General features: G+C 37.6%; 1 protein-coding gene across 2 annotated transcripts in view; it reads right to left on the bottom strand.

The window, feature by feature from the left end:
• Positions 1-7,865: 7,865 nt before the first annotated feature.
• The window catches only part of LOC126100103 (coronin-6), a 97,304-nt gene continuing 84,219 nt past the window's right edge, over positions 7,866-20,950 (bottom strand). For both annotated transcript variants that reach the window (XM_049910619.1, XM_049910618.1), the window contains exon 9: positions 7,866-10,667. In XM_049910619.1, coding sequence (XP_049766576.1) covers positions 10,404-10,667 — 264 coding nt within the window. In that variant the 3' untranslated portion in view covers positions 7,866-10,403. The remainder of the gene's footprint in view (positions 10,668-20,950) is intronic.

Genomic DNA, 20,950 nt, shown 5'->3' with positions numbered 1-20,950 from the left:
CTCGTGCAACTGCTTTCACTCTTAATGGAAAACTTAATGGCTTATGTTAAAGTTAACTAGCAAAAAGTGTAACCATTGTTACATAATTTCTGTGAAGTAAGATTCCTTAATGTTATTTCCTTCCTTTGTCATCATAACCTGATAATTTCAGTTCCGTATAGGACATATGAACTAACGAAATGAAATGCTTTTATTACTATGACCAAACAAAATCTTTTTAACATGTAGTACACAGTTCAAATCAGCTAAAAGTGTAACCGTATAATTAAGGTAAATGTTGATGAAAATCAGGCATGTAACATGAATACTGAAATTTCCTAGATTTTCACGTGTACCTGTAATCACTGTATTACGTACTTTGTAGTGCTAGAAAGATAATTCTATATGATTATTTGCATTCTCTCTCCCCCCCCCCCCCCCCACACACACCTCAACACAGGAAAATATAATAGAAAGACATCCTAGCAAAATAAAGACAAAATTCAGAAAATTAGGTTTTGCCTGACTCAGGCCCCCTTATTCTAGTATGGTTATAAAGTAATAAGAACGCTTATGATCAACTGGAACATTGTGTTCATTATAGGAAGTATTAAAACAAGAATTAACAGAGTAACAATTTTATTGCTCTTATGTTGCAGAGTATCCACAAACATTACTGTTTGAAACATAGGGCCACTGCATACTCCATTAGATCACACCCATCCTGTGATTAAACTGTTTTCTTAAAGTGAAAAATTCAATTTAACATAATTATTGAGGGAAATATTTTCTCACACTGAAAGCCATCTGTCAAATAAGTCTCAGAACATTTTTTTTCCATTAATTTCACACAAATCACCTGTTTTTTAATGCAAGTGCATATTTTGTAACACCAAACATCTTAAAATAAGCTTATATAATAAACAATTATAATTTTTTTACAATATCTACACAGGACGTAAAGACTTAATTTTACTCCAATGTGATTCATATTTTGAAGTTCATCATTACATAACAACAACTGTATGGACAAAATAGTTTTAAAAAATCTGTCAAAATGTCACACCCATCTGCATAGAATGTCCCGTTACATAATTTTTCCAATTTGAGCACTATACATGATTAAACAATATGAGTTTATTTAACTTCTGCCTTATACTTGATTTGTTGTTTAAAATTTTCTCAGCAGGCTTTTTTCCACATGTTTTTAAGCGTATTCAGGAGTATAGGGATTCAATCTTACAAACAAGTTGAGTCTGATGTAAGTCCTCAATCCTAATTTCATAATGGTAATCATGACCAAGAGCAGGAAATGGGTAATCTACAAATTTATTTTTAACACAATGCAAAATCTTGGCCTGTATAGATTTCTGTCGCATATCCCCAGCAATCACAAACATCTGAAACAGTTTCTGAGTATTCTACAACAGAGTACACGCAGTCACTTGTTTTAACCAGTTTTCCCCGGTTAACAAAATTTACAAATGCATTTTTATTGGCCATATTGGGAAAAAGCATAGAGAGAATCACAGTCTAATGCAGATTTAACTACTGGTGGCTTCAGTATGTGAAGACAGTCTTTGCATGTGATCTGCCTTGAAAGGCACAATGACACATACCCTGCAATATAGTAGAGTATGTTTTAATTGTGAAATGAGAACTTAATCTTATCATCAAGAAGTGCACACCACTCCTCTACTTCATTTTCTGCAGCACTTTCATCACTTTCTACTACATGCTTTCTTGCATGAAAATCATAAACAGGTGGCAAACAACCCACATTAAAATTTGAGCAATTCCCATTCATTGCAGTGACACTGTTACCCAAGAGCAACTTTCTCATGGCACATTTGAACTGGTATGCATTTGGATTGTTGTTCCAACCACATCTGGACCAAATGCAGGGGAAAAAAAGCTCTATGTGGTCTTGTGACAGTTTATATGTTAGCAAATACTTCAAAGGAGATTCAACATGAAGCATACTTGTCAGAGCTATGTGCCTTACTGATTGCATATTGAAAATTATCCCAAAAGCAAAAGTATTTCTTGCATGGAGCAGCAATGGAACACCAATGATTTTTAAGCTTTTGATATAATTTTCAGTGTGTCTGAAAATACCAACGTGTTGACTGGGTGTTGTGTGATGTCCTTAAGTTAGTTAGGTTTAAGTAGTTCTAGGTGACTGATGACCATAGATGTTAAGTCCCATAGTGCTCAGAGCCATTTGAACCATTTTCTTAATTTTATTTTAAATACCAAGCCAATAAGATTTGTTGTCAAGTCTCAGGGGGCTCTTATACCCTTTACCTAATGGATTTCTGGAGTTCAGAATATCAAAAATCCTATCAATATTATACAAAAATTCTACTGTTGCTTCACTTCCTTTAATATTTGGATTGCACCAGCCCTCCTCAAAAACACTATTCTATCTGCCACACTAGAACTCAAAGTCTGTGGAGCTAATGAAACATTCATTTTTCTATTTACATAACTTATATGTTGTCCTGATAGTTTGTTGGCAAATGTCATACCTTCTTCTTGTTGTACCTTGTTCAATTGCTCAATGGAATGCCATTTAATAATGCCAGTTGGAGACTCAATAGCAGATACTTCTGCTAGGGCATTTCTGGCAAACTTAATCATATGACATGTCCAAGATACAATAAACATTGTAGCTTTTAAAATCACCCTTGGAAAAATTTAAAGTACAGCCAAGTGTACGTAAAGTGCTTATATTTACCTTGCAGCCATCACATGTAACACACCAAACCCTAATGCCAGAACTATGCAGCCTCTCTAAAGCGGATTTTATCAGTGTGGCCTGATTATTTGCCTGTACACCGTTGATAAAGAAATATGCAATCGGGCATATAAATTTGCCTTTAATAGAGACAAGCATGAAAACCAGAGCCTCAGATGCCTCTATTACTTCTTTTGGCACTTCCCCACCAAACTCTAAAAAAACTGTGTATTGCTTAGTTCCTTGGTCCCAAACTACTTGCTTCCTAATTGCCACACTGTCTACAATTAGACATGAATCGCTGAACTGGTCCCTTACAATTGGGTTTGAATCAACGTACTTAAAAACATCTTTTAAGAAGCCAGTTTCACAGTCGACACTTGCCACCCATTTGGAAATCAATGATTTATGGGTCAGAGGCATTAATTTTTGCAGGTATTCATATGCTGCTGGTGAATAAAAGTATACAGTCATCACAAACATTTTCACATTTGTTGTGCATCTATTACCCTTTGACGAGAGAGAGTTGTCCACTAAATTGCACACTAATTCCACTTGTGTTCTTTTCTGATGATTGAGGAAGTGATGTAACTTCTCAGGAAGATGCCCCTTCTCCTTCAATGAACTTATGATGTTATCCATGGAAAACACTTTCTTCTCTCTTCTTCGAAGTTTTTCTCGGACACACTTCAGTTTACGTTTTAATTCGTGAACAATGTCTGAGAAAAAATTGCAAGTTTTGGTCGCCTTGTCTTCCATTTCTACTTTCGACTGTATACCACATGCAATTACTTGAGAACCAACTGCACTCTGAAATAAAGAAATAATTTCGTTATATATGATTGAAATAACTCAAGGCTTGATGAAAAAATATTATAAGAAAACTGTGGGGGTGTGAAAACATCCTTATACTAACATTTTCGGCACAATTCGCAGCTTCTGCATTGGAATAAATGGGACATGCTTTCCACGGAAGAATTCTCATTGACAACATTCTCCACGCAATCACTAGCTTCTGCAGAGGGCAAATCAAGCACGGATTCCAGGACAGAACGCTAAAAACAAAAATATGGAACTGTATTACAACATTGCTTAGACCTATGTAGGCCATTTGTGTCCGTACGAAATAAATTCACAAAAGTCAAAAGCACACACATAGCAAGGAAATTAATAAGCTACCTCAAATGGAGAAGCATCCTTGTCACTCAAAATCCTAACATGTCGTCGTGGCTGTTTATTTGCGGCATCAAATGTGTCGGAAAGCCAAAAACTAATGGCACTGCTTCGGGTCTGAGACGTTTCTTCCATGTTCCAGGGCTCACTACGTAATCATCTTGTCGGAAAAGATTTCCGCAAAGAAAACTGCAAGACGTAGGTTTAAAATCTTTCCGCGTCACGGAAGTAATCCACTTCTTTAGCAGCCCTGGGTGCTTTAGAGGAAACCTGTTCAAAAACATCGATGCAAAAGCACTAAGTCTGTATTGTTGTCGTATTGTATCGGTAGTACTATTACCTGTGAAATGGTAAGTCACTTTCCTTACTCCATCGCTTCGTACAATTGAAAGCAGAACAAGAAATCACCATTTCGATAATCCGTAATTCCTTATACACCGTACAGACCGAGAGAAACTTCTTGGCAAATTCAAATATGGCGGGCAATACAGACGATACTGATCAGATGGTAGAGCCATCTATCGGTAGGTCCGGTAGTTGAGCATACCTCATTTCGCTAGCTTTTTAGACGCGTGTGTTTTGGAGAGAATTAGTCAGTTAGAGATGGGTCGAACTCGTTCATTCCCGTGAACTAGTTCATTCATTTCACTCTTTGCCGTGAAGCGTTCAAATGAAGTAGTTCATTCATGAAGTACGGAAGCCTGGCGAAGTTGCCCAGTTCGCCGCTGAGCCGCGGCTACGCTCGCTTCGCCTCGGTCGTACAATAAAGCTTCGTAATACTTCATAATTTTACCAACAGATGGCCGAACTACGCAGTAACGTGCACGCAACGTTTTGCGTCTTACAGCGTCTGACGTGAGTTAACTTAAATAGAGCATGGTCGAAGGGGACAAAGGAAAGATAAACAGAGAAGCATGTCACATATAAAGAAGGTATTACGTTTAATCTTGCTCGACATTTTCTCATGATGCGCCAAAAAAAGTCTTCATCTGCCAAGTGAAACCTTATTTGTTTTATTCATGGACTGAAAACTAGGGCTACCAACGAAATGCAGTCCAATTTTATGTTCCTTTTAAAATGTAATCCAAAATGGAATGAGTATGTTTACCACTGTCACAAAGTCTATATACCTACGTTATGTAATTATTCAGAAGTTTTCCTGTATATTTTATTTTTGTTGAGAATAATAACCCTCTAAATTCAAAACGTATACTGTCACCTGTAGTCATTGGTACGATTTCAGGTAAAATCCCTCATTATTTTATTCGGAAAGCAGTTTTTGTTTCTGTTCACGCTTATACAATGGCTAGCAACTCTCGATCGCCTAAAAGTAGTGAAATTTGAGGTTTCTTCGCCGGTTTAGGTGATGGGAAAGCAAAGTGCAACTGTTGCTCTAAGTGTATTTCACCGCGCGATTCGTGGACAGGCAGTAGAGGGAGGACTGAAGTGAAGGAAGAATGAGTGACGTAGCGCCGATGTATGGAAATGGGAGAGTAGAAGAAAGTGAGTGAACTAGACAAAAGTGTGGAGTGTGCTATCTGTGAAGAGTTTGAAGTGCCAGTTCATTGAAATTGAGTGGTTAGTTCACACTTCACTGGAGTGAAGCGTTCATTTGAACGACTCATTCACGAGCTCCCCATCACTATAGTCAGTGGCTCAGTGATGAACTCTCATTGGTAGCAATGGCAAATGATGTGAAGCACGAAAACAGGGATTCCACAATGTTCCATTTAATATATTCAATAACGTTACAGAATCGATCATAGTATAGCTCAGAAGTCATGAATAGTTTGAAATCCTTCTAGAAACGCCGATTTCCATCGTGCGTTGTCATCAAGAGAATGGGTTATGGATACCGAATTTTTAATAAAGTGCGTAAAAATGTTTAAGCGTATCAAACGTGTGGAAAACCTACATATTTTCAGTCACAAGATATTTCCTGTATTGGTATTATACTGAACGGATTAGCAATTGTGTAATTTTACAATAAAGAGCTGTATTGGTAAATGAAAATTTTATATTGTATTGTAGGTGAAATAATGTTTTCGTTGTTAAGAGACCAATGGCGGCGTAAGAAGCACATTAGCCGAGAACTAAATAACAATATACCATTTCATCAGATCCAAAATATTGTGAAAAAGTTTAGTGAACGGGATGAGGTAATGAAGGGAAAATTAAATCGGTTAGCTGATTCGCACACTCAGTTGCAGCAGTCTAAATAAAACTGCAGAAAATCAGCAGTCAAATTTGCAAAAAGTTTAATAGCATTTCTTTTCAAATGAGTATTACCGGAAGTTGTAGTTGTGGATAATTTAAAAGGGCCCATTACTATTGGAATTTCTCTTGAATTTGTTAAATGATTTGCAATCAGTATAAGCACTGTATACCCAGCAGCAACAAGAATCTGCTGTAGAGTTACCACTATTGACATTTGCAGATTCACATGAAGGTGGCGTAGTGCGTAAAAAGCTGGACTATTATTTGAAATGGATGTAGTTCAGATTCATGCTCTGTGATTTCTCCATCTGCATTCTTATTAACCATGTCTGTATGTATGGTACATTTCCCTTGCATTAGGCAGATAGATCATACATCATTGTACTTCTGTGTGTGCATGGAGGGGCCATCAGTCGTCTGGGTTGATGTGTCCCAAAGCTGAATTCCTAATTATTCATTGATTACATTCCAGTCTCTGTCTTCCCTTACAGTTTCAGTCCTGTACGACTCCCTCCAGCAACATTATTCACTGATGTCTTAACAAATGGCAGCCATCCCATTCCTCCTTGTCAGTGTTTTCCGTGTTTCTTTTCTCATTGATTCTGTAGAGAATCTTTTCATTTCTTATCAGGCCACCTAATTTTCAGTATCCTTCTTTTCCAGTTTCCCCAGTCTAAACTCGCTTCCATACAAACCTGCACTTTTGCCATATATCGATTCTTTTATGTATGATTTAACAGTAAGAGTGAAAGACTATGTCCATTCTTGTACCCTGTTTAAACTGAACACTTTGTTCTTGGGTCATCCATTTTTCTCTTTGTTCTTGTACATATTTTATATTACCTGGCTTTCCTTACAGCTAAGTGCTATTTTCCTGAGAATTTTGAATGTCTTGAACAATGATACTATGTGAACCACTTTCTTGATTGACAAAGCCTATTGTGTGTAGAGTTTTTTCAAGTGTTGCTTCCACTATCAACTGCAACATCATGACTACATTTCTGGTGCCTTTACTGTTCCTAAAGCCAAGCTGATCATCTAACAGATTCTGTTTTCTTATCCCTGTTTCAATTTATTATTCTTGAATGCATGAGTTGTTAAGCTGATTGTGCAATATTTCTCACAGATATCTGCCCTTTCTATCCTTGGACTGTGTGGATTATACTTTTCTGAAAGTCTCAATTCTACAAACCAACTTGAATAGTTGTTTGGTTGCCACTTCCTCAACTGAATTTTGAAAATTTACTCTTTCCACCTACATGCTCTCTCCCTTCTTGCACTTTGAACATTAACTCCTTTGCTTTTAATTTTACCCTAGGTTGTTTTGACTTCTGTGTTCAGCCATTGACTGCTTAAGTGAGGGGGGGGGGGGGGGGAGAGGAGTTGGTAATTCAATTATGAAAATGGTGTTACTGCATCGTATGTGGGTATTATTTTGAGCATGTGCAGTTTTCTTTTGAAAACTCCTGTTTTGAAAAGTTGTAACATAAACAAGGGGACAATCTTAGGCAGCATGACTCAAATTATGAATCACAATCCATCTACAGGTATGCTCATCACAACAGCAACAAAAATAGTTCTTGTCACAGATGATGTAGGATTTTACCAAAGGTGACAAGGCAAGTATACTGTTCTAACAACTACTTATAAGCTTTCAAGATTTTCAAATTTTAAATGCACCAGAGTGATACACAACAAGCACAAACTGCTAAAAAATACTATAGGAACAATGACAACATACAATGAAGAAAAAGAATTGACAAAAATTAACATTTTATTAAACTAAATGAAATTTACAGAACAATAATTTTATATTAGATACATTATATCTTAAGTACATGAATTTAGATCAAAGAATGAAAGAAATCATGCAATATTATTTTTTTCAACCGAAGGCACCATTTTAGTAAGTGGGTTACACTTTGTACTGTAAATGCTGCAATGAGAATAAGCACAATTTCACTTCCACAATAACAATAAAATTAAGCAAGTATAACATGAGCTGTACAGTTAACATGGCAGTTTTTACACAATCACAGAAAAATTCTTAATTTAAAAATCTGGACTACAGGAGAATTAGTAAACTTTAAAGTCTAGCAACTCACAGTGGGTTAAGAAAAAGTCATGTATAATTAGTTATCTTTTCTTTCAGAACAAATACACAGCCTGTTTGAAAGCCTCTACACGTGGCTTTTAACGTACATACTATGTCATGGACTCCTTAGAAATGACAAAAGCATTTTGGTATAATTACTAATATATATATTTATATGCATATATATTTACAAAGAATAATGAACCATTTTGGGATTTTGTATGATGTATCTATACAATATGCATATCACCTGAAATGATAAGTGGGGGCTTCAGACTTTACTGCTTTATTTACAATTTGGCATTGAAAAGACACTTCCTACAGAGTTATTTTCTGAATTGCTGTATTCACTATGTTACAATGAAGGTCATTCATTTTCGGTTTCTAAATTAATAGCTTAGGAACCTGAAACTCATCATCTTAATAGGTCAAAAATCGTAACAGTAATGACTTGTGCTACATCACCCATATCAAGTATAAAACAATGACTGTAAATTTAGCAAGAAAGTAAAAATATCATAACTATTACCACACAATCATCATCAAGAAGCATTTGAGCTCACTGTTCAAAGGTAAAATGCCATAGCAGGAATAGCACGTAACAAAGTATAGTCAAAGTCTACTTCAGTGAGATATGCAGAATGAGTACACACACATATATAATATATATATCATTATCAAAATTATAGCCACTTAATGTTCTCCAACATGCTCATGGTGTACACTAAGATGCTGTTGTGATGTATGAAATATCAGTACAATTTACAGAGTACAAAAATAGTTATTACTGGCTTGGATAAAGTTATCACATAATTATATGTCAACATTAAACTTCTACAAAATCCAACAATTTACATTTGAAATCCAAACAGCATGAAAATGTGCTGTTCTTCGAAGGACTGACACTGAAGTCAATTCAAAATCACATTAAAAGTGTGCGTTCAAAAACAAGTGATAACAGCTTTCAGAAATTAACATTTTCTTCTTTACAAAATATAAGCTCTATTACTAGCAAATAGTCGTTTCTGCAGCATGGTAGATTAGCACAAGAGCAAGTTTTGGCTGAGCACCGAAGTACTATGACTCCTTTTAGTTATGTGCATAAGCGACTAGTATTTCAAAACAAGCTCTTTAACAGTCTTTTCTTTTTACACCTCTGTCTCCCGAGTACACAACAGCTATTCTAAAAAAAACTTAATTCTTTCTATTAATGGATAAACAATACTTAAAGCTGTTAAATTACATAAATAAATCCACTTAAAAAATGCGGGTTCTGATGATTCTTCTGTAACAGAGATCAAGAATGTAATAAAAATAGCACTTTAAACTAATTAACTTGCAGTGTGAGCATTAAGTGGTCTCTCATTCATTAAACATCACAGGCGCACGCGCACGCACACACACACACACACACACACACACACACACACACACACACACACACACATTGAGCATATATGAAGAGCCCTTATTTTTTTGTGACAGTACAGTCCTCACAACTTGAAAACACCAATAACATGAAGTAAGTATTGTGTGTGCTAGATACAGTAAGTGCAATTAATCAAGAACATTTTTTGCAACTAAATGTCAGGGGGAACTACACAGAAAAATACTGGCCTGCTATGTGCAGGAATTTCAACTACTGATTACATTTGGCAACACCACACTGTATGAAGAAACACATTTAGATGCTCAAAAAACGTTTTAGTAGGATTTTCATATACAGAGGTACAACGTCAATGGGATCAAGACAATAACAGACTTAAACATCAGCTAGGTTATAAATTTGTAAACGCCTGAATGATCAATGTAACAGATATAATCAATAATAAGTTAAGGTAAACCAAATCAGGTAAAATTATAGGTCAAGTGCATTGAAAAATACTGGGTGTTGTTTTTGGTATCAGCTACAACAATAAGTGCAGTTCATTAAAAATATAATAAATAATTGAGATTTCTCTCAGACGTTTCCCAAGGCAGCATCTCATCAGGAAGACCAATGCTGCAAATGCAGCTGTATTTAAAATAAATGAAGGCAGTTATTTTTACACATTCTAATTCAATTTTTGAAAGTAAAAAATATAGCAGATGCGCCTAGCTTACAAAACGTTTAAAATACATATAAGTGACTGACCCAATATGGGAATCACAGTGATGACTCTGTAGCCTACTTCCAATTCGAATGGATCTGGGTAAATGCTAAACTTCATCAGGTGCCAATTCATCTGATGAAGACGCAGTCACAGCTTGTGGATGACTGTTGCTGACAGAATCGCCACTTCCTGCAGCGACAGGTGGGTGCGCCATCCCTAGACCATCACCACCTTCATCATCCCCTTGGCCGCCACCTGCTGGCGTCGATGCTGCTAATCGTGCTTCCAAGGCACGTATACGGTTCTCATGCTTCACAATCACAGCCTTCATCTTTCTCATCTCCTCTTGGAACTCTTTAATGATGTCATCCTATAAAAATAAAGAAAGTAAAATTAAACGGAGTAATAAAACACTAGGCAAAGCACACTCCTGCCTCCCACACAACAAAAAATACAAATTTTTTATTACATTTTGTAAATTATTACATTTTCCAGAACACACACACAATATATATATATATATATATATATATATATATATATATATATATATATATATATATATATAAAATAGAAGGAAACATTCCACGAAGGAAAAATATACCTAAAAACAAAGATGATGTGACTTACCAAATGAAAGTGCTGGCAGGTCGACAGACACACAAACGAACACAAACATACACACAAAATTCAAGCTTTCGCAACAAACTGTTGCCTCATCAGGAAAGAGGGAAGGAGAGGGAAAGACAAAAGGATGTGGGTTTTAAGGGAGAGGGTAAGGAGTCATTCCAGTCCCGGGAGCGGAAAGACTTACCTCAGGGGGAAAAAAGGACGGGTATACACTCGCACACACACACACACATCCATCCACACATATACAGACACAAGCAGACATATTTAAATATGTCTGCTTGTGTCTGTATATGTGTGGATGGATATGTGTGTGTGTGTGTGTGTGTGTGTGTGTGTGTGTGCGCGCAGACATATTTAAATATGTCTGCTTGTGTCTGTATATGTGTGGATGGATATGTATGTGTGTGTGTGTGTGTGTGTGTGTGTGTGTGTGTGTGTGTGTGCACGTGTGCGCGCAGCGAGCGAGTGTATACCCGTCCTTTTTTCCCCCCTAAGGTAAGTCTTTCCGCTCCCGGGACTGGAATGACTCCTTACCCTCTCCCTTAAAACCCACATCCTTTCGTCTTTCCCTCTCCTTCCCTCTTTCCTGATGAGGCAACAGTTTGTTGCGAAAGCTTGAATTTTGTGTGTGTTTGTGTGTCTGTCAACCTGCCAGCACTTTCATTTGTTAAGTCACATCATCTTTGTTTTTATATATATATATATATTCTTTTTTTTCCACATGGAATGTTTCCCTCTATTATATATACTGCCTGGCAAAAAGCACTCTGAAGAAATGCCACCATAGAGCATTATTGTTGTTCATGTTTAGTGTTGTTACTACACCTGGTAGGGTATAAAAGGGCTATAAACAGCCTTAAATGGCGACTGAACACTATGCATTTCATGGAAATGCCGTGTTATCAGCACCTGGCAATTTGAAAAGGGCCTCATTGTTTGCCTCCTATTGCTCAGCATATTTGTTCATCCAATATCTAGGGATATGGGGGTACAGGGATCTGACTGTGTCCTGATCTTGGACTGCTTGGGAATGTAATGGCAGGCATATTCTTCATCAAAGTTATGTCTGATCATCACAAGGGACAACCGTATTGTGCATCAAATGTAGTCCTTCACATCAATGCCTGCAACATTCTGTGTCATCCTGCACCACTGGTCTGAGACTAGCAGCACCTGGACTACGGAAACCCTGTCCCATGCAAAGATTGCTGTTAACACCACATCACAAAAGGCACAGAGAAGTGTGAACTGCTGATGAATGGCATCATATTGTGTCCAGCAACAAATCGTTCTGTGCTACACCAGATGACCATTGTCAGCAAGTACAGCAGCAACCTGGGAGGAAATACCATTCTTCCAATGTTTTGGAGAGGTACAGCAATGTTACTCCTGCTGTCCACTGTATGGGAAGTCACTGGGTATGACTTCAGGTCACGGCTGGTACCGACTGAGGGTACGCTGACAACATAATGGTACGTCATCCTGTGTCCTCATGACTCCCATGGCCAGAAAGATCCCCCAGATATGTCGGCGATAGAATGTGTAGGACCAGCTTGGTTGTCAACTCCATCACAGTTCTATTATCCAGGATAACAAGGACCAGTTACAACAGTCGCGGGCCAGCTTTCCTCAGGAGATGGCTTAATGAATCCCTTAGCTCCTGAATCAGTGCATGCACCCATGCCAGAGGGGCTGCAATGCCATATTGATACGAGGGCTCATACTGCCATGTTCTTTGTAAATTTGACTAAATTTTGTAATTACTAAAATAACATTACACTCCCTCTCAAAGAGTGAAGTTTCATTTTGTCTCCTCCTACCATTGTATGTGCTTCACATTTTTGGTAAGACACTGAACGAGTGTGGTTTGAAAAGTTCTCGGAATCACCACGAGAGGTCAGTGCTAGCGCAATGAGTTGTTGATGTGATATTCATTGGACATTGCCTGTAAACACATGCCACGTCAGTGCTCTTGGAAGAGAGCTGTGGTGGAGATGTGGCTCTGTTGTTCCTGTGTAGTGATTTGCAATGATGGAAAAAATTGAGATTCAAGCAGTGATTAAGTACTTTGTAAAGAAATGCATGAAAGCAAAGGACATTCATACCAATTTACAGAATACACTGGATGGGTCTGCTCTTCACATTCAACTGTTGCCAATTGGACAAATCAATTTAAATTTGGTCAGAAGAGCTTAGATGATGATCCACACAGAAATCATTGCAAAATGGTCATGGAGGATTGCCGACTGAAAGTGCGTGAAACTGCTCACACTTGCCAGATGTCATCTGAGAGGGTATATCACATTTTAACTGAAGAATTATAAATGAAAAAAATTATCTGCAAGATGGGTGCCACGACTCTTGATGCTGGATCAAAAACACATGAGAATGGACATATCTGAACAACGTTTGGCCTGTTTTAGGAGATACGAACAAGATTTTTTGCACAGATTTGTAACCACAGATGAAACTTGGGTGCACTGCTAAACACCAGAGACAAAACAATAGTTAAAGCAGAGGAAACATGCTGATTCTCTGCCATCAAAGAAAGCAAAGTCAATTCCTAGGGCAGGAAAGGTCAAGGCATCAGTGTTACGAGATGCGAAGGGTATTCTGTATGTAGATTACCTCCTCACATGGCAAACAATTACTGGATAATACTAAGCTAACCTCCTGGACAAATTGCAACAAAAGATATGCGAAAAAAAGTCAGGTTTAGCAAGGAAGAAAGTCACCTTCCTTCAAGACAAAGCGCGCCCACACACGTGTGCCGTCGTCATGGCAAACTTACACGAACTAAGGCATGAATTGTTGCCACACCTGCCTTATTCACCTGATATGGCTCTGTCAGACATCCATCTCTTCCCAAAACTGAAAATTTTTCTTGGTGGACAAAGATTCACTTCAAACAAAGAATTGATAGCCAGAGTTGATGACTATTTTGTAGGCCTGGAGGAAACTCATTTTTGAGATGGGATCAAGACACTGGAACATCGTTGGACCAAGTGCATTAATCTACAAGGCAACTACATTGAAAAATAAAAAAAGTTTCAGTGATGTAAAGACTTTTTTTCTACTCCATTCCATGAACTTTTCAAACCTTCCTCGTATATTGGTTTGCTAAATTCATTCTCTATATGGTATATGCTTAATTTAAACTAACAATTTCCCGACCCCCCCTTTAGTATCTGGACATTTGTAAACACATACCTGTTTAAATTCCAAGGGAGCACAGATTGAGAGAAAAAGAATTTATATAAATCTTTACTGTTAAATAAAAAGAAAAAATATCAAAAATTAAGGCAGATTGAATGTGCACCTCTCTGAAATTAACATCTGCTGATGGGTGACATTCAATAAAATGTTTCTGCGTCCCACGCATTGTAACCTGCCTGGGTTCTCCTTGGCATATTGCCCACAAGATGTGTGAGACACTGGTGCTCAAGCCTGTGTCCTAATCTTCAATGGAAACTCTCCTGACGTAATCCAGTGCACTAGGGAGGAGTACTGTGATTACACACGCAAGTTTTAACTGGTATCATGCAAGCTCAATTGAGTTCAAGTCAGCAGATACCAGTTTATGTCAGCAGATACCAGTGCCCTTTCCATTCAGTTGATTCCTGCCCCCTGAAGGAAGGTGCTCACCAGTTGGATGCAATGTGCTCATGTGTTATTGTCTTGAAAATGAACCCATTACCAAAATGTTGGCAGTAGGGGCTGTTTGAGAATCCTGTCCTAATAATACACAGCACACAAAATATCCTCAATCTATATATATAAAAGAAAATCGTGTTAGTTACACTATTTATAACTCAAGAAAGGCTGGACCAATTTAGCTGAAAATTGGTGGAGAGGTAGCTTAGAACCAGAAGACGGACATAGGATACTTTTTATCCCATTCGACCGCTATAAAACGTGGTATGAAAAAAATGCATCTGGCATGGAATAACAAAATGCAAATGACAGCTAAATGTCTATGGTTAAGTATCAGTATATACCATTAATTAAAAATTTAAAGAAATAATTTGTATTTTCTTTGAATCATCATTAACAATGCCGTGATCAAGACGATCAAATATTTCTCAACAAAGTTGTAATGCAAGAAGAATACAAAACATTGTGAATGAAAGGACTGAAGAAGAACAACAAATTGCCCATGAAGAGCGCCGCGTTAGTATGGCTCGACTTCGTGCTTCTCAATCACAAGAGCAAAGTGAGGCAGCCCGTGAAACGGCTCAGTTGGCAATGTGAAATCGTCGAGAGAACAACACAGATCAACATGTAGATAATTTTCGACACACAAGAAGAGATTTATCACGTGATGATTTGAATCTAGCAGCGTTTAGATACGATTGCAGCACTGATTACTGCTTGCATCCTTGCGTTTGCATTGGGTCTATGGACGTTATTTGTGAGTATTGTGGCGCATTGAAGTTTTCGGGAGAGACGCTTGGATTGTGCTGCCTTACGGCTGCAGACAAAATAAATGCTTGCCTCAAATCATCGAATCTATGGCGCTATGTGAAGAAACTTCAGCTGACAGCAAACATGAGAGTTACATTGCTTAATGATACAGCTGCTGAAGATCTCTCTGAGCAACTGCTGACTATCAGCAATGGTCGAGTACGTGTCGAAGAATCGAGCGGATTGATTTCATTTCCTCATAATTTCTGCAACTTTGTCTCGTCGAAAGACGAACTTATCAATGAAGTATTCCCAAACATCATTACTAACTACAAAAGTAATGAATGATAGAGTGAGCGAGCAATTTTAGCGGCTAAGAATAAAGATTTAGATGACCTAAACTACATAATTCGGAATGAGATCATTGGTAAAATGCATTCATTCAAATCTACTGACTGTGTAACAAATAAAGATGAAGCCACCAACTATCCAATTGAATTTTGAAACTCCTAGGATGTGCCTGGCTTACAACCGCACAATTTACGCCTAAAAGTTGGCTCCGTAGTAATCATGCTTCGAAACATAAACCAACCAAAATTGTGCAACGGTACACATTTGGTGGTAAGTAAATTGATGAACAATGTTCTTTACGCAACGATACTCAAAGGAAAATTCGAAGGTGAGGAAGTTCTCATTCCGAGGAGCCCAATGATCCCAACCGATATGCCGTTTGAGTTTAAAAGACTACTATTTCCAATCCGTCTTGCATTCGCCATGACCATTAACAAATCACAAGGCCAAACCTTGAAAGTTCGTGGTTTAAATCTGGAATATCCATGTTTTTCACATGGTCAATTATATGTGGCATGTTCACGGGTCTGAAGACCATCTGCGTTGTTTGTTCTTGTGCCTGATAATAAAACAAAAAATGTCGTGTATCACAAGGTACTTAATTGAAGAGTGGAAGCTATGCACCAAAAAACATAAAGAATCATTAAAATACTTAATTTTTATTTGTATTTCCTAATAAAAATTGAACTTAACATCCAAAATCAGATTATTTATTGGCTTTAAGGCGGAACAGAGTTCACTGGGTCAGATAGTAATGAATAATGATGAGAGCCATGCACTCTGTTATGTGGAAGTAGCCCAAAATACGACTTCACCCACCTCCTTGCTAAACCGGTGTGACTGCATGCCTATGAAGTGCTTTGATAGATGGCGCCACATACTTTGATAAATAGCTCCACACAGACTACTTAAACATCAGCCATCAGGCAAATTTTTCACTCACTGATGAAGAAAACCCAAGATTAATGATTTAAGTTCCATTCTACATATATGCTTGCCCTCATTCTTCACACTACAGTGCTAGGGATTTGTACAGTTTATAACGGATACCTGGAGGTCAAACTAGGGATGGGAAAAACCGACCAGCTAAAACCAATACCAGTATTTTAATTCTGCATAACTGATATTTTTCAGTACTTGTTTTATCTCTGTTATAACAGGTGTTTCTTTTTTTTTTTTTTACTAATAACCCGAGTAAAAAATGAAATCAATTAGCCACAGCAGCAGTACTATAATTTTTCTTTTTTAAAGAAACCTTGTCAAAGAAAGGTGTCGTTTTTATTTGTAAAATTTGATTTGGTTTGTAATTTTGCATTATTACCTTGCGGACAATACTAATAGTAACCTCAGGCTATTTGAAGAATATGCAATTATCTACATCTGAAAGAAGCTGCATAAATATTCAGTCAGATCTTGATAAGATTTCAAAGTGGTGCAAAAATTGGCAACTTGCTTTAAACATTCAAAAAATCAAAACTGTGTGCTTAAAAAAAACCATACAACATACTTTATAATATTATATTGAGTCACTGTTGTAATTGGCCAACTCGTACAAATACCTGGGTGTAACACTTTGCAGGGATATGAAACGGAATGATCACGTAGGTTCAGTACTGGAAAGCAGGTGTAGATTTCTGTTTATTAGCAGAATACTGGGGAAGTGCAATCAGTTTACAAAGGAGATTGCTTACAAATCACTTGAGTGACCGGTTCTAGAATGTTGCTCAAGTGTGTGGGAACCATACCAAATAGGACCAAAAGCAGATAGATACTGAAAGTATACAAGGAGGGCAGCACGAATGGTGACAGATTTGTTTGATCGATGGGAGCATGTCACAGAGATATTGAAAGAACTGAACTGGGAGACTCGAAGATAGAAAACTGCCCTAAGAAAGTGTACTAACAAAAGTTTCAAGAACCGGCTTTAAGAGATGACTCCACGAATGTACTACAACCCCCTAAGTATTGGTGATATAGGGATTGTGAAGATAAGATCATATTAATTACAGCATTAAACTGACACCCAGTTGTTTCAGCAATAACCACAATCCCTATGCTAAACTGATCAACTGGAGACTGTGTGTCGACAGCTCTCCCAATTGCCCTTGTTACATCCTCCTCAAGGTAACTACATGATTTAATTCGCAAGTAGCACTCATCAGTTGGTGGTGTTCACCAGAGGCAACCACTATGAGGCTGAGCAGAACTTCATTGTGTTCTCTCTCATGAAAGCAGTGGAATGTTTGAATTCTGTAACTGTAATGTGTTCTAATTTAGCGGACAACTTCCTGTGTTGACTACCCTTCTTGTTGTAAAGTGACATGACCCTTCAAGATGTGGTGACAGACTCAACACTGCAAATAAGACTAACTGTCCCATTCACAACTGGAGACATAACACACAGTTTTGAACCGAACCAGGCCTATTACAGCATGGCTCGTGAACCATTCCCCTCAAGTGAGGTCTTCACCCTCCAAGTCTATTCACACTGTGCTGTCATGACCTTGTCACTTACTATGGTTACCTGATCATTTATTGACTGGCAGTCGATAGGGGGAGCATCTCTGTGACAGATTTATCAAAGCATATGCTCTCATACCTTCATCTGCTGTCAGACTTCATACACTGATGTTTCACTGGTTCACTTGGCCTTGGCGGTGATTTACTCGGATTTACCCACTTTAATACTGCACTGTTCCTCATGTTTCATTTTCATTATTATTGTGGCTATTATTCCTATTTTGATACTGGTTATTCCTATGGTTACATTTCTATTACAGTTTATGAGAATGTACAAAAGAAAGAATACTGAAAACTGTATTTTAATGTGGTGTAGCAGATTAATCATTTTTCTGTACACAATTTGGGCAGAAACAGTGTTTGGGTTAATAGGAAAAAAAATGCTTACCTTATTTACTCGAATCTAAGCCGCACTTTTTTTCCGGTTTTTGTAATCCAAAAAACCGCCTGCGGCTTAGAATCGAGTGCAAAGCAAGCGGAAGTTCTGAAAAATGTTGATAGGTGCCGCCACAACTAACTTCTGCCGTCGAATGTATGTAGCGCTACACAGGCATCCTTTGTAGGCACAAAGATAAATACTCCCGAGTTTCGACCACTGCATTTTCATACATTATCCAATGAAGTAAATACAAATTCCGTATTGTTCATCTTCGAATTTCAATGTACTACGAAAATCCGACAGGTAATACTGGGATTTTTGTCAATATGGCCAACTCTACGTTCTGAATTTTTTCCTACCTGTGAGAAGAGATGGTTGCTAATAGGAACGTGATGAAATGTGAATCACATGCAGTATTCTCTTCACCACAAGAATAATACGAATATAAACATTTTGCCATGTATTCTTTCGTGTTTGCTTCTATCTCATTTAAATCCTGTCTGCCAAATAAACTACGAAACTAGAGTGAGACAACAGCAAACGCGGAAGAATACACATATCATGTCATGTTTATATTCGTATTACTCTTATGCCTAATAGTGATACAGTCAGAAATGAAGCACGGCAACTGACTAGATTTTTAAATCTAAGATGACTAATTTCTGTGCAGAATTTGATGTACTAAAGAAGCGGCCGCAAAGATTTTCAAACGGAGAAAAATTTTCGCCAAACTCTCCTTCAGAACATGTTATATCATACGCAGTCTATTATTTGGTTCTTGTTGATCATTATCAAAGAAAGCAGCAGTGTAAGTAACAACAAATAGCAGTCTCTTGCCATTGTTTCGCTAATGTGACGATTCCTCTCTTTTTTTAATTGTAGGCGACGGTAGCGCGCACAAAAGCAAGCCATGCCGCGAGCAGCGACAGGCCGTAAATATGCACTATCAGAATGCGACAAACAATGCATGACACAGTATAGTAATGCATTTTCAGCTTAGAGTGACTGACATAAACACCTATAACATTGAAAACGGCACTTGTCGGATCAAAGCAAAATAAGCAATCTATTCAAACCAGACGAAGCACGTGAAAAAGGAAGGGTATCTATATAAATACGGACGGAGCGCCTGACACATAGCAATGGCTACCTGGTAAAGCTTAACTGCTAAGCTTTCGACTCTAACCAAACTACTGTAGCTGTATCGTCATTCATTAGACCTAAATTGTGTCTCATATTACAATGGACCAACTTTGTTTCGATTTGGAGGTGCGGCCTAAAACTTTTCTCTCCCCTTGAATTTCGAGTCTCAAATTTCAGGTGCGGCTTAGATTTGGGAATTTTTTTTTCCCCTTATTTCGAGTCTCATATTTCAGGTGCGGCTTAGATTCGAGTGCGGCTTAGATTTGAGTAAATACGGTACATCAAAACAAATGTAGTAATCTTTGCTCCAAAAAGACATTAATTCTCATGGTGAATAATGCATTTTCCTGGACAAATATTTAAAAAAAAAATATTATTACTTTTTCCACAAGTTGCCCGAACCATAAAGTTTTATAGAGAAAGAGTAAAAGCTTCATATGTAGAATTAGCTAAAGATCAAAAATGCTTCAGGGATGGCACACTTTTGAAAGACTGTGCAATACAAATATCAGAAGCCTTTGCTTACAATTATGACACTAAATATTTTAAAACAGCTGCTGTGTCACTGTAAAAATGTCAAATTCTTGATACGGACCACAGCATGAAAATAAAACTAAACAATTTCATTATAAACCATCAGTATTATTCCTTGTGTGAATGAGAGTATTCACTGAACAATTCTCTGACTACCACACTAAAGTTAGTGTCCCGTCCCCAGCAAATGATGCAGGAACTGAAATTGAGGGTACTAAAGCAAAAGCTGAAATGCTTAACTTCATTCTTGAATGTTCCTTTACAAAGGAAAACACAGGGGAATTGCCCCAATTTAATCCTCGTACCATTGAAAACTTGAATGGAGTAAGTATTAGTGTCACTGGTGTCAAGAAACAGCTGAAACTGTTAAAATTGAACAACACTCCTAAAACTAACAGAATCCCTGTTAGATTCTATACTGAATTTGCAGTCGAGTTGGACCCTCTTCTAATTGTAATCTATCATAAATAGTTCGAACGGAAAAAACGTGCCCAGCTCTTAAAAAAAGGTACAGGTCACACTTGTCTACAAGAACGGGAGAGAAGTGATGCACAAAACTACCATCTAACATTCTTGACATTGATTTGCCGTAGATTCTTAGAACATATTCTGAGTTCAAACATAATGAGGTATCTTGAACAGAATGACCTCCTCAGTGAAAAACAGCTAGGATATCAAAAACAATGATC

Source organism: Schistocerca cancellata, chromosome 9 (genome assembly GCF_023864275.1).
Source record: "Schistocerca cancellata isolate TAMUIC-IGC-003103 chromosome 9, iqSchCanc2.1, whole genome shotgun sequence".
NCBI lineage: Eukaryota > Metazoa > Arthropoda > Insecta > Orthoptera > Acrididae > Schistocerca > Schistocerca cancellata.
This window is presented reverse-complemented; position numbering and strand designations above follow the sequence as displayed.